The sequence below is a fragment of the Drosophila miranda genome (genome assembly GCF_003369915.1).
Source record: "Drosophila miranda strain MSH22 chromosome Y unlocalized genomic scaffold, D.miranda_PacBio2.1 Contig_Y2_pilon, whole genome shotgun sequence".
NCBI classification, from domain to species: domain Eukaryota; kingdom Metazoa; phylum Arthropoda; class Insecta; order Diptera; family Drosophilidae; genus Drosophila; species Drosophila miranda.
Window position 1 is genome coordinate 28,222,678 of NW_022881614.1, and position 12,172 is coordinate 28,234,849.

At 46.5% G+C, this 12,172-nt stretch overlaps 3 protein-coding genes and 1 pseudogene across 4 annotated transcripts; 3 read left to right on the forward strand and 1 right to left on the reverse strand.

The window, feature by feature from the left end:
• Positions 1-361: 361 nt before the first annotated feature.
• Positions 362-3,110, forward strand: LOC117192722. Of its 2 annotated transcripts, XR_004474422.1 has the most exons (5): positions 362-729; positions 788-1,782; positions 1,870-2,178; positions 2,498-2,584; positions 2,679-3,110. XR_004474422.1 is itself a non-coding variant. In XM_033397459.1 (2 exons), the coding sequence occupies exon 2, from the start codon at positions 819-821 to the stop codon at positions 1,209-1,211; it is 393 nt and encodes a 130-aa protein (XP_033253350.1). In that variant the 5' UTR covers positions 365-729; positions 788-818; the 3' UTR covers positions 1,212-1,665. The 2 variants fall into 2 exon arrangements, 1 of the variants encoding a protein (XP_033253350.1); XM_033397459.1 differs by lacking the exons at positions 1,870-2,178; positions 2,498-2,584; positions 2,679-3,110 and having other exon boundaries at positions 365-729; positions 788-1,665.
• A 2,709-nt stretch (positions 3,111-5,819) lies between these two features.
• On the forward strand, positions 5,820-7,826 carry LOC117193917 (anillin-like). Its single transcript, XM_033398586.1, has 5 exons — positions 5,820-5,861; positions 5,930-6,299; positions 6,362-6,481; positions 6,543-6,655; positions 6,717-7,826. Exons 1-5 carry the CDS (start codon positions 5,820-5,822, stop codon positions 7,434-7,436), a joined length of 1,365 nt encoding a protein of 454 aa, XP_033254477.1. The 3' UTR covers positions 7,437-7,826.
• A 677-nt stretch (positions 7,827-8,503) lies between these two features.
• Positions 8,504-9,450, reverse strand: LOC117192723 (feline leukemia virus subgroup C receptor-related protein 1-like). Its single transcript, XM_033397460.1, has 2 exons — positions 9,283-9,450; positions 8,504-9,223 (listed from the first exon to the last, which is right to left on the reverse strand). The coding sequence occupies exon 2, from the start codon at positions 9,214-9,216 to the stop codon at positions 8,905-8,907; it is 312 nt and encodes a 103-aa protein (XP_033253351.1). The 5' UTR covers positions 9,217-9,223; positions 9,283-9,450; the 3' UTR covers positions 8,504-8,904.
• Positions 9,451-9,704: 254 nt separating this feature from the next.
• On the forward strand, positions 9,705-12,167 carry LOC117192717 (annotated as a pseudogene).
• Positions 12,168-12,172: the final 5 nt, after the last annotated feature.

The following is a 12,172-nucleotide window of genomic DNA, read 5'->3' on the forward strand; positions in this document are numbered from 1 at the left end:
AGGCAATGTACCAAACGAATTTGCTGTATTGACTCCCAGGTCTTCGGCTCTAGCTTTCGGCAAGTTGTGCAACGTGACCTGATCGAAACCCTTTTCCCCATATGTCGTCCCGACTGCGATCTGATTTGTAGGACATCCAATGTGATCTTCAATCCCCGCTGGCATGCGTACAAGGAATCCACCCAAGACCTTTATGCTCGTGTGCTGTCCGTATTTATGGACGTGGCCCTCCAGTTTGCACATCTTTTTTTTTAAGGCCGTAATGCCATTAAAAGAGAGTCCACTAAACTATTTTGCTAAAATGAAAATTAAATTTAAAATGTTTGCACCAATATATTTCGATCTATGGGTATCGAAACCTTTTTGCCGCGGTTATTCCGATAACTTTGTGCACTAAATAAAACCAGCTTCGTCTCTGTTGAATATTTTGGCAAACAACTTATTTTATGGACCGTTTGGCGAAGGTTTTCACACAACAGGACGAGCTAATCGCTCCGGTTGGGCATATCAGAATGAATATGAAGCCATCAAAGCACTCCACTCTCTGCCGGGGGAAAAGAGACAGCATTTCCAGGAGTTGACGCTCAAGCTGCTTGACGACTTGGAATTGAACGAAAGCTTTCGCCAGCAGCTGGAGGATCTGAAAAGGAGCTTGGAGTTGCTACAATGCCAGTCGTCGAATGATAAATCAGTCAATGATCAAGAGAAGACCGGTCCCATTCATGAAATGTAATTGAATACACATTCCTGTGGTGTGGTCCGTTCTAATCAACTTTCATTATTTCAGCGTCACAGAGTCTGGCAGCCGTGGGCGCTACATGATTGCCAAAGAAGACATACTGCAAGGCAAAATCATATTCAGGGAGCAGGCCACCTGCTTTGTGCCTCTTGAGCAAAGACTGATTTGCCAGCAATGCGCAGCCAGCCTGTTGTGCGCTCCCATTCCCTGTCCGCAGTGTCGGCAGCGAGTTGTCTACTGCTCCAGAGAATGTCGCGAGCGCCACAAACCCATCCACAGATTTGAATGTGCCGCTTACCGTAAAGATCTGCTCAACATGGTAGGCGTTTCGCACTTGGCGCTGCGCATGGTCCTGAGCTATATGCCGTCGATGCTGCCAAAGCTGCAAGAATGCCCCGACTCGTCCGAGATGTGGGCTACTATCACGACGCTGGCAAAAGGAGCCGACAAGGAAAATGAGCCGACACCGTAGTATCTGCAGAGTCTCCGCATAATAAGCCACCTGGACAAGGCGCCTCAGGCGGAGCTGGCTTACCACATGCTCTGCGCCAACCTGCTGCAGCTCTATTTAAAGGATTACACCAACTTCTGAAGTGGTTTGAAAGAGTAACGTATAAAAAAAGGTATAAATACTGGGATCCACAAAAGGGAACATTTGGAAAAGTACCAAGAAGGGATATTGGTCTCCCTATGTTACTCAACTTTGCCGCCTCAATTCAAGTTAAAAGGTAAACGAAGGAGAGCGGTTTTTTTTTCTGTTTTTTGAGTTGAAACTTGTAAAATAATTACGGCGTCAATTCGAAAATGGAGGATTCTCAAGTTTAACGCTGTACTGGGGGGTCTCAGACTGTGCAGATCTAGCCTCGATCTCTTGGAAGAAAAACTGTTGGCGAAGACAGACGTGCTATTTTTGTCCAGTCCAAGTATAAAGAAAAAAAAGAGGAATAAAAACCGGGAAAAGATCTTAACAGCTGAATACAGCAAAAAGAAAGAAATATTGTGCGTTTATAAAGTAAAAGTGTGTTAAGTGCCAATCTCAATTGGTATGTATTTCAGCGTCGCTAATATACACCACATACACTCGTGGCGTAGGGTAGTGCTTTTTTTATTGTAGGAAATTAATTTTTCAGATTGGCGGTTAGTACCGGCTTAAACTTCGGGCAATGGTTTGGGTACCTGTCTGAACCCCAATACGAAAGCTCGCAACAACAATTTCCCCGATATTAGGGCCTCCGCCCGCGGCAAGGGACTTATGCTCCTCGCCCAACTACAGCTCCGTACCAAAAATTCCCAGCGCTAGGCCGAGCAGCACAAAGCGGGAGGCGTAAAAGATCGGCTCATCAGTCCCTTTTTGCGGGCGCGAGCCACTTATGTGTCACGGACCCGCGATATATTGGAGGCCGTCCAATTCTGCGGAAATTATTAAAGCTATGTAAACGGTCAGCCAATTTCTACCCGAAATATAGATCTGGGTCTCGACCTATTTTCGTTTCCCCAAACGAAGTGCCGAGGAGTGCTCAGATGTGAAGCCGGCGGCAACGACTGTCGTTTTTTTTTATATCCATCAGTGTAACCGCTGATTCCTATTTTTATGCTATAGTGTCATTAGTGTAATTAGCTTAGTAAATTTCTTTTGGTTGTGTTTTTAAATTGTGTTCGGAAGAAAAAGCAAGTGGAATGTGTGACAGGGCGAAAGTGAACAACGGTTAAACGGCAGAGGAGGGCGTGAGTTTTTTTTTTGTAAAAGTATTTCTCCAGCTTTCGTTTTAGGAACGTTGCCGCAGTCCATGGAAGCGCTTTCATCGCTGTTTCAACGCATTTATTAAAACAAATCAAAGGAAGGCCGTAAGTGATCCCAAAACAAAAAGATAAAATATTGGAGTTTGTTTGTTATGAGCAACTATTTATTGCATGACCGAAAAAAAAAAACCTCACGTAGTCAGGGGCTTCGTCGCTTAAGAGAGGCGCACAGCCTGTGCGCTCTCCCTTATGCCCTGCTGGCAACCATAAGCGCTTATGCCGCGCATAAGAACCAGCCCTCTTAAGAACAAGGCACAAAAAGGAAGATGCGAGGCTGGTCGCTCTGACGTTCTTTTATGCTTTCTACTTGCGGTTGCTTTCGCTAATGCACTTGAATAACTGACCTGCCATAACGATCGCGGCGCACAGTTTTTACATTCCCTTTTGCATATTTATTTATTATTATTATCTATTTGCCTAACATAAAAGCTAGAGATATGTACACTTCCCTTCTTTCAATTTGTAAGTTAAATTTCAATCTAAAGTGTATTATTAAGAGTTAATCATTTATTAGTTTACTAGTGCGATGCATGTGCTATTGCTCAATATGAAATATAGGATTTAACATGAATCGGGGCTAGAGTTCTATATGCGGGGACCATGCTGGGCAAAGGAGGGTAATGGGGTTGGATAGGAGGCTGTAAGAGCCTTCTTCGAGCCGTGGCACGACTTGTATGTGTGTATGTGTCCGTGTGTGTGTAGTTAGGGGTATTTGCTCTTGTACATATTTGTGTCGATACTTCGCTTGCACGTGAAATTTTAATGAACGTTACTGTGTCAGTATTATGATTGTTGGAGTAGAGCTGTGTCCGTTCTGGGAAATAAAAAAACCCCCCCATTTCTTGCCGATGATACGGAAGCCGGAACAAGCACGTGCCCGGACGGGAGACGAACCATCACCTGCTCAGCCTTCCGTGAAGGTTTGGTAATAGCCAATATGCTACAGTTAGTTTATTATTTGGCGCCCAACGTTGGGCCCGAGTTGTCGCAACTGACAACAAACCGGCAAGGCCCAAATGATTGTGAAAATTGTGGAATGTAGATGTGACCTTACATTCCCAACCAGTATCGGGACAGATGTGTCTTTCTAGTTGTCATTCTGTTTTGTTTGTTTTGGCTTTATCACTTTATGCTGGATCAGCGCAGTGGGTTATTAAACTATTGCCACCGTTGTAAGTGACCAAGCGGGCTCCTAGGATGCAGGCCGGAATGATGAGTACATATAACACCGGTACCACCCCGATGCATCGAGCTTATTACTATTCGTTTCGTTCTTTCTTTCTTTATTCGTTTGTCTTCCTTTCCTTCCTGTTCCTTCTGGCCAATGCTGGAGGAATGCTCCTTTTTTTTCCGGTTTGGATTATCCGATCAGGAACGGTGGGTGAAAGGCCTCAATTTGCCAGGAAGGAGTTGTGAATGGACTCATACTCATCGGGCTGGGTATCTGGTATCGCTGGATGGAAACGTGGTATAAAACTATTACCCACCGCGAAAGACCCGGACCGCCTATAGCTACGAGTTGTGGGTTATTATTAATTTCTTTATGCATGTAGTTGAGTAAATGTAGTACATGGGAAACATCATACACATACACACACATAGATATACCCTATTATTCCCTTTGACTTAAGCATGGTCCTAGCAGATTGTTTTTTTTTGTTTGATACTGTATTTTTTTTTTATTAATTTCTTAAATTTTACTTATCTATTTAATTACTTTATTATTATATTTTATATTTTATATTATGCTCGTATTTGGCAGCTGCGAGAATTTAGCAGACGAAGAATTACAAGAAAGTGTTTGCTTGATCTGCCAGGCTCAGGTGGAATATTTGGCTCAGCTCCTTACCACGTCTTGTGGTCACACTTTCCATAGGGCCTGTTTTGGCGCACAAGTGGGTTCTAAGAAGGTTTGTCCTGTCTGCAAAACGTCTTTTCAGTCATCGACGTTGAATTTATTAGACGAAACTGCTGGGGATACCGTCGGAACCTTATTGGTACCAAAAATGCCTGATACAAGGAGTAAAGCCCATGTGGGGGCTCCACAGGGAGCTTCGACGTCTGCTTCGGCCAATCAGCCGCAAACTAGGGAAGCTGGTCCGCCAGTGGTGGTAGCTCCGCCGCCTAGTAACGAGCTTCAGCGAATGATAGCCGAAGCCATGGCTTCGGTTCTCTGGGCGGACTGGAATTTCCGTCGACGATTTCATTTATCGGGTAGAAGCGCTCACGATCCAAACATTGGACGGGAATTTCGAGTTGCTTTCGAGATACGTGAGCAATCTCTTTGAGGGAAGTGCCAGTGACTGGTATTGGCGCTACCATAAGAGTGTTAGGACGGTCGTTTGGGCCGACCTTAAATCTTCATTGTTAGTACGATTCAAGGATGCGAGGACAGACGTCAACATTCGAGCTGCAATAGACCGAAGGAAGCAGAAGGAGAACGAATCATTTGATGTCCGATTGTCCGACTGGCAGATACCCTGACAACGCCCTTGTCAGAAGGTTCCCTGATGGAGTCACTCCGATCCAATTTATTGCCGGAGATACAGCATGAACTGCTATATGAAAAGATCTTTAGCTTTGCACAGTTAAGACACTTGGTGAAGACTCGGGAACTGTTCATGCAAACTGTTGGTAAAGATCCGGTGGCTAGACCACGACCAGCACCAAGACGGTTGGTTCACGCGGTAGAAAGCCCAGGGCAAGAGGAGTCAGACGAAAGTGATGGGGAGATAGCAGCGTTCAACTTAGTCTGTTGGAACTGCCGTGGTAATGGTCATCGCTACCAGGATTGCGTAGCAGAGCGAGTAGTTTTTTGCTATGGGTGTGGCCAGCCTGACACTTACAAGCCGTCGTGCCAAAAATGCCAAGCAACAAAAAACACCCAAGTGCGTGCACCCTTGAAAAGTGCACGCAGACCATCAGCGTCCAAAGCGACGAACACCGAGTAGCGATAGAAGCTGCTACGCAATTCCCAATCCCAATAGTAAACAATAATTTAACCATAGTTAATAAGAAAATAGCACAGGAAGAAAAAGAGGATAGGGAGTCTAAACGGAAGGCACGAGCTAAAGTACGTCGGGAAGAATTTGTCAGAAATCTAAAGTTAGAGAAAAAAGCTCTGGTATCGTCAATAATATCAGAAGATCTCAGGCCATATGCAGAGGTCACATTATTAGACAGAAAGCTTGTTGGATTAATGGATACAGGGGCATCTATTAGTTGCATTGGTGGAGATTTGGCCAGCGAGCTGCTTGAAAGCCAATTTCAATTTAAGCCCATGACATCCACAGTTCGGACGGGGGCTGACGCCGCCAGCAGAGTGCAAATGTGCGTTACCAACCCCTACCCTCCGCTTCAGCGTGTCGCTAATATTTTACTCTTTTACAGAGCTCAAGCTCTACACCGCTGCGCAAGATATGTCGCGAACAGCAGGTGATGCGATCGGCTTTGGCTGGCGACTGCCACGCCAAGCACAAGCTAGAATACGACTCACCTCAGCATTTCGGGATGGCGGAGGCCGGTGCCGGAGCCAGCATGGATGACCACACCGATGATGATGACGAGGAGCTGCAGAATGCACGCGACTCCAATGATGCCACCCAGGCGCAGGACAAGATCAAGAAGTTACTGAGCGAGGTGTGCAAGCAGCAGCAAGTTATTGGCCAGGCCAGTCAGGCCTTGAATCTGTGCGCAGCTACCGTGGAGTTCTCCGGCTCCACAGAGTCCGTAGAGGGAGAGCGGTATCTGTTGCTGGCAAGTGAGTTCCGCGTAAACGTTTTTCACATCTATATCCGTAACTAAATTCCGACATTCTTACAGCTAATCGTCGACAGTCGTGTTTGGATGAGGTACAGCGTCTGCGTGTGGAAAACAGCGTCCGACCGGTGGGTGGACCAAAAGAAAAGGGTCTGTTGAGATTACCATTCCGTTGCGGCATGAGTATTTGCGCAAAATGGCCTCGGGCAGCATCAATGGCCATCATCTCGTTTGTCTTCTCAAGTACAACGAACACGTGCTGGCCACCAAGACTGTGCTGACCATGCCCGGTCCGGTCCGGTGTCCGTTAAGTTACCCGATGTTCTCCAGCTTAACAATGTCTATGCAGACTTTCGGGTTAGTTTAAAGCATATTTTTTGAGGATTGAGCGCCTTTAATTGATGGTTTTCCTTTGCAGATCACGCTTGAAATCTACGGAATGCTGGCACAACGGGATCAGTTGCCACACGACCTCAAGTACCACATAAACCTGAACAAGAAGGGCGGCGTAAAGACGCCAAAGAAAAAGGGAGGCGAGAATCGCTTAGTCATGCCACCAGTGGATAGTCCGGCCGGCCCGCATGTAGTGCGAACGCCTCAATTGGTGCAATACGGGTTCGCCATTTTCTCGCTGCGAGAGATACAGCGCACCAGCTGGACGCTAACTCAAGTGCTAGGCGTCAGCCCTCTGGAGGGCGTCGTCCACATGAAGGTCAACTGTGAGCTGTCCGTGGGCGTGGAGTACAAGGGATTCCTCACTATGTTCGAGGACATATCCGGTTTTGGTGCCTGGCATCGTCGCTGGTGCTATCTCAATGGCTCCGTACTCAACTTCTGGAAGTACCCCGAAGATGAGAAGAAGAAGTCTCCCATGGGCAGCATCGATTTGAATGCGTGCAGCTCACAGAAAGTCACCACCGCGCCGCGCGACATCTGCGCCCGCCTCAACACCATGCTGCTCGAGTGCGAGCGCCCGGCCAAGGACACGGATCAAGAATCGCTGATAATAGTGCCCAACGAACGCACCACCACAGTCCGCCACCTCCTCTCCGCCGATACCAAGGAGGAGCGTGAAGAGTGGTCCGCTTACTTCAACAAGGCCCTGACTCTGCTGCGGGCCTGGGGGCCCACCCACTGATGGGACTAACTAACCGCTAACATTTTTGCAATTGCTGTCACCCGTGACCCATGACCCCTGACCCCAGATCCTGACAGGGGGCTCTTTAAAGTTTTCTCTTGTTAAGTTTTTTAATGTTCTAATTTCATTGCGTTTGGCTTTTTTTGTTTTTGTCGTTTCTTTGTACAGTATTTAAAAATTCTTCGTATTCTACTGGCACATGTTTGTGTTCGAGTTAGATATGTATAAAGTATTGTTTAAATACCTTTTATATGTACGACTAGATCATGTAGAACTTATGTATATTGCCTTTAGGATGTGTCTCAAAATATATATGTAAATCCCAGTAAAATCGCTGTTACACACTGATAACTTTATTGGATACTTTTAATATACACATACACATAATAACTCTTGGCTATGAAGTTGTGGGTACTTGTGTCGCATTAGCCCTGTGTTAACTATCTCTTAGAATTCCGCTATCAAAAATCCAGTGAGAGTGGCTGCTCAACCATTTTCTTATGCAGTTTCCTGTGACTGCTTTGGCTGCACAGTTCTCGGGCGTCTTTTCTGTATGTACTGTGTAGGTGGTTGTCGGTTGTTCTGTTGGTAACAGATCATGTCAGGTAGTTTATGTAGTGGGTGCTCCCTCCTCTGCCATTTGGAATTGACTCTAGTTTTAATGGCGATAAGGTTAAGTATGTCAGTTGGCCATTGGCCTAAAGGCTATCTACAAAATTGTAATACACTTTTCCCTCGTAAGTTTTCCTCTAGTTCCCAACGATATCATATGTATATTATATATGTATATATATATATTTTGGATATATATGTAGGTATATTGTGTTTGACTCTAATTGTTCTGCTCGTCACAGGCGCTTGGTGGTTGTAAATTCTCCAAAATGATTACAAGAGACGAACAGCTGTTGATGTTGCATGTAGAGTGTGTAGACACCCCTGAAGGGAAGTACCAAATCTTGTATTATTCTTCAATGCCAGATATGCTGATATGCAGGATTGCAAGTATTTCTCTAGAATATTTTTTGGTGGCTAGAATACTGGGGGATATTTCTATATAACATTGTGTCTTTGCGAGTGTTGAGTGTGGTGGGGCATGGACAGTTGCAACAGAATGGATAAAGCTGAATTTCGATGCAAGTCATTGTATTGCAAAAGTTAACTAATTAATTACTAAACCTTATGCCTTGGCCAATATAAAATATAAAAAATAATTGCCTAAGCTTACTCATACATACAGGTGTGGGTGTGTATATGCAGGACTTTTGTGCACATACGTGTTGTGCGTGCACTTTTAATGAACATTTTAAAATTCAACACTTAGGGCTACAATAGAAGTGTACAGTAAACAATAAAATAAATTAAAATGTTAAACAATTGATATGCGTAGACAACTCGTAATATACATAAAAAGAGTCGACAGCTCCTGTCTCTGAGTTGGGGTGGATGTTGTGGAGGATAGTGGGAGTGGCTAGTGTTTCCCGGGGAGAGTGGTGTAATGTGTTAAGGGATTGCCAGCCGCACTTCCAGCTTGGGCGTTCTGCCGCCGCAGATCGGACCGGGTGGCGGCCGTGATAATCGTGTCGACAATCAGCATCATGGTAGCCATGGTAGTATTGGCGGCATTGTCCCCGAAAGCTGTGAAGAGCTCCGAGTAGAAGAGTGTGAAGCAGATTCCAAAGGTCTGGGCCGAGGCATTCAGCAGACCGGATGAGGTGCCCTCCGGCTCGGGGAACGTTAGTTCGGCGCCAAACTCAAAGCCCACCGGCAAGTACCCGGTCATGAAAAAGCTGGAGAGGATTTTGGATTGGATTTTGGGTCCCAAAGGATATCTGCATATGCCACTCACATGTAATGGGATTTTAGCAGCCATTCGACTTGCGATTGTGCTTCCAGTTTGTTTCCAGTGTTTCCACAAAGTCTACTGTCTTTTGCTCGGCCATATTCCAATAGTTTCCTACAAGAATAAAATGTTTTTAAATAAATACAAAATTGCACGCTCAAAACAAACTGCAGTGCGACCGTTTACGGTATTTTTAATACTTCTCGGTATTTTTACGGTATATCGGTATATAATGGTATATTTTGCCAATTTCATGAATCTATTAAATTTAATTTTCAACGTTATATAGAAATCCAATAAAAGCAATTACTTAAATTAGGCCAATCAAGTAGAAAATTGCTTCAACAATTGTATTAAACTGTCTGGGCATGGCTATATGTTCTATGTTTGGTATATTTCTGAGGGTCGGACCGTATATTTCCTACCGCCGAAAAAAAAGCGACGCGCATAATTTCGAACAACATCGGTCGCGTAAGGAGTCAGAAAACAAGAAAAAAAAAACAAAACGACGCAGACAGCAAACAAATTGTGTAGTGCCAGTAGAAAAAACAATATTTGAAGTGCGCGCAATAAATATTCGCATTCATAGCATCATTTGCAGCGGCATCAGCAACAAAAATGGACCCCTTCACTCAGGTAAAACGTTTTGGCCCCGCACACAGTGAAGCCCTTTGTCTAACTGATTTGCATTTGTGTTGCAATTTTCCAGCACATGCTTGAAAAGGCGGAACAGCGCAGTCGCGTGCTCGGCATCAGCAACGCCAGCAAATTTCCTTTAACCGAGTGCAGCGTAGCATCATCTTCGGTGGCTCAAAATTTGGAACCCACGAAGCCTATGCCCAACAGGAGTCACTCGCCAGCAGGTCACAGCATCAGCAGCAGCAGTAGCAGCAGCGGCGGCGGCAAAGTTGTGATCCTGGACAAGGCATTGCTGGAGGCATCGCCGACCAAGCCGCTGCGTCACTATGCGGCCATCAACAAAGAAAACATGGAAATGGGCATCGAGATAAACATAACATCAGCCAAGGCAAGTTTTGCCTCTACTCAGTCCTCATTTCCCCGTGTTCACTCCCGTGCCCTAGTCTTTGTCTCGGTGCTATTTGTTTTGGTGGTGTCCTTTGTCATTGAGTTTCCTCATTGTGCTTCGCTGTTTCACACATATGTATGTACATTAGGTGCAAGTTGAAATTCAAGAGCAAGAGGTGACGGATGACGAGGAGACGCCTGGCGGTGCTGTGGATAATCCCGTCCAGGCGATCAATCAGCCGCTGGCAAGATTGCGGGACACCTCGAGGAGTCAATTGAAGCGAATGGGTGACTTGTACTCCAATACTGCCGACCTGTCCTCTCCCATCCATCGTACGGAGGCGCAGTTCCATGCAGGTGACGATGACGACGACTCAAGTCGACGGTGTCCTCGTCAGGGCAAACAGCGATTAGGCAAGCTGGCTGCACTGGCCGACACCATTAACCAGTGGGAAGACGACACAGCGCATCACGATGTGCACAGACCAATTGAAGCAGTGGCAGTACCTCCAACCAAAACTGATTTGCCCAGCCGGCGGGGAGAGAAAGGACCTGCCCCGCAACCGCCTAAGCGAGACGAGGGCGACGAAGGCGGGAAAACAAAGCAATTGAAATGGAATCCCAAGGTACTAAGCTCATTGGAGGCCCAAGGTTTTCAACGCCGTGATTCGTCCACCATTAAACATACCTATGATTATGCCAAACAGGGAGAGGCGGCAGCCACTGCAACTGACACTGCCAAGCCGCCAGTTCCGAGAAAATCGACGGCTTTCAGCAAGGTGGCCAGGACTTTTGGGCCCACCGCTTCAGCAGCGGTATCCACGAAAATAGCTTCTGTCTCCGGTACAAGCGTCAAGTCTGGCTTAGTATCTGGGCGAGCAGCCATCTTTGAAAACAAAGCGGGCGCTGGAGGGCAGATGCAAGGAGGACACCGCTTCCAAAAGTATCCGTGCGAGCTGTCACTTAAGGAGCGTATAAAGCTTTTTGAGACCGGCAGCAATAAGGCCATACTGCCGAAGGCTCCAATAGCATCTGGAGCCAGCATTACTCAGATAAGACAAGAGGAGTCGAAAGGTGAGTGCGTCTTCGGTGGTATATTAAGCCTAACTCCCATTGCTGCTTTTCCTGATCCCATAGCCCATGTTGCTGCTGTGCATCCTGTCACAGCGGCTGCTATCTCCTCTACTGTGAGCGCTGTGGCGGCTCTCAAGCCCAAGCCAGAGAATAAGTTGCGCGATAAGGTGGCTGCCCTTGTGGCCAATGCCCAGTCCAGTGCGGAGAGCCGCGTCAGGAAGACATGCAAATCATCGCAAATCGCTTCAACAAACAGAAGGAACTCTTTGTTCCGCAGCCAGCGGCAAGAGCGACTCCAGCGCCATCGTCCGCATCAGTACCGTTGACAGTAAGCAAGGCGGTACGACCCATGCCGCCGCCACCGCCGCCCATATCTGGCCTCTCACCTGCCATCGCCACCAGCAAGAGGCGCTCACGTAAGCACCGATTAATGGTACATGAACATTGTAGCTGACACTATTGTAATTTCAGCTGGGGATGCGCCAATTATCGAGGAGTCAAAACGCGCTCGCAAATCAAATTCAGAGCGCCTCTATCCCGCCCTATCTGACCTCGACTCGAGTGGAGAAAACTGCTGTGCGACGGTAACAGCCACAGCCACCGACGACAGCGACCAACAGGAGCAAGACGAAACTGAAAGGTGCGCTGACAAATGCTACTCATGCTTGCTTTTCTTTATCTGCATTGAATAACCATCTTACCTTTTGACTGATCGACTGATGTAGCCCTAGCCCTCACATAGCTTTAATTCCCCATAGACAAGGCCAACAATAAAAATCTTGCTTAACTAACCGTT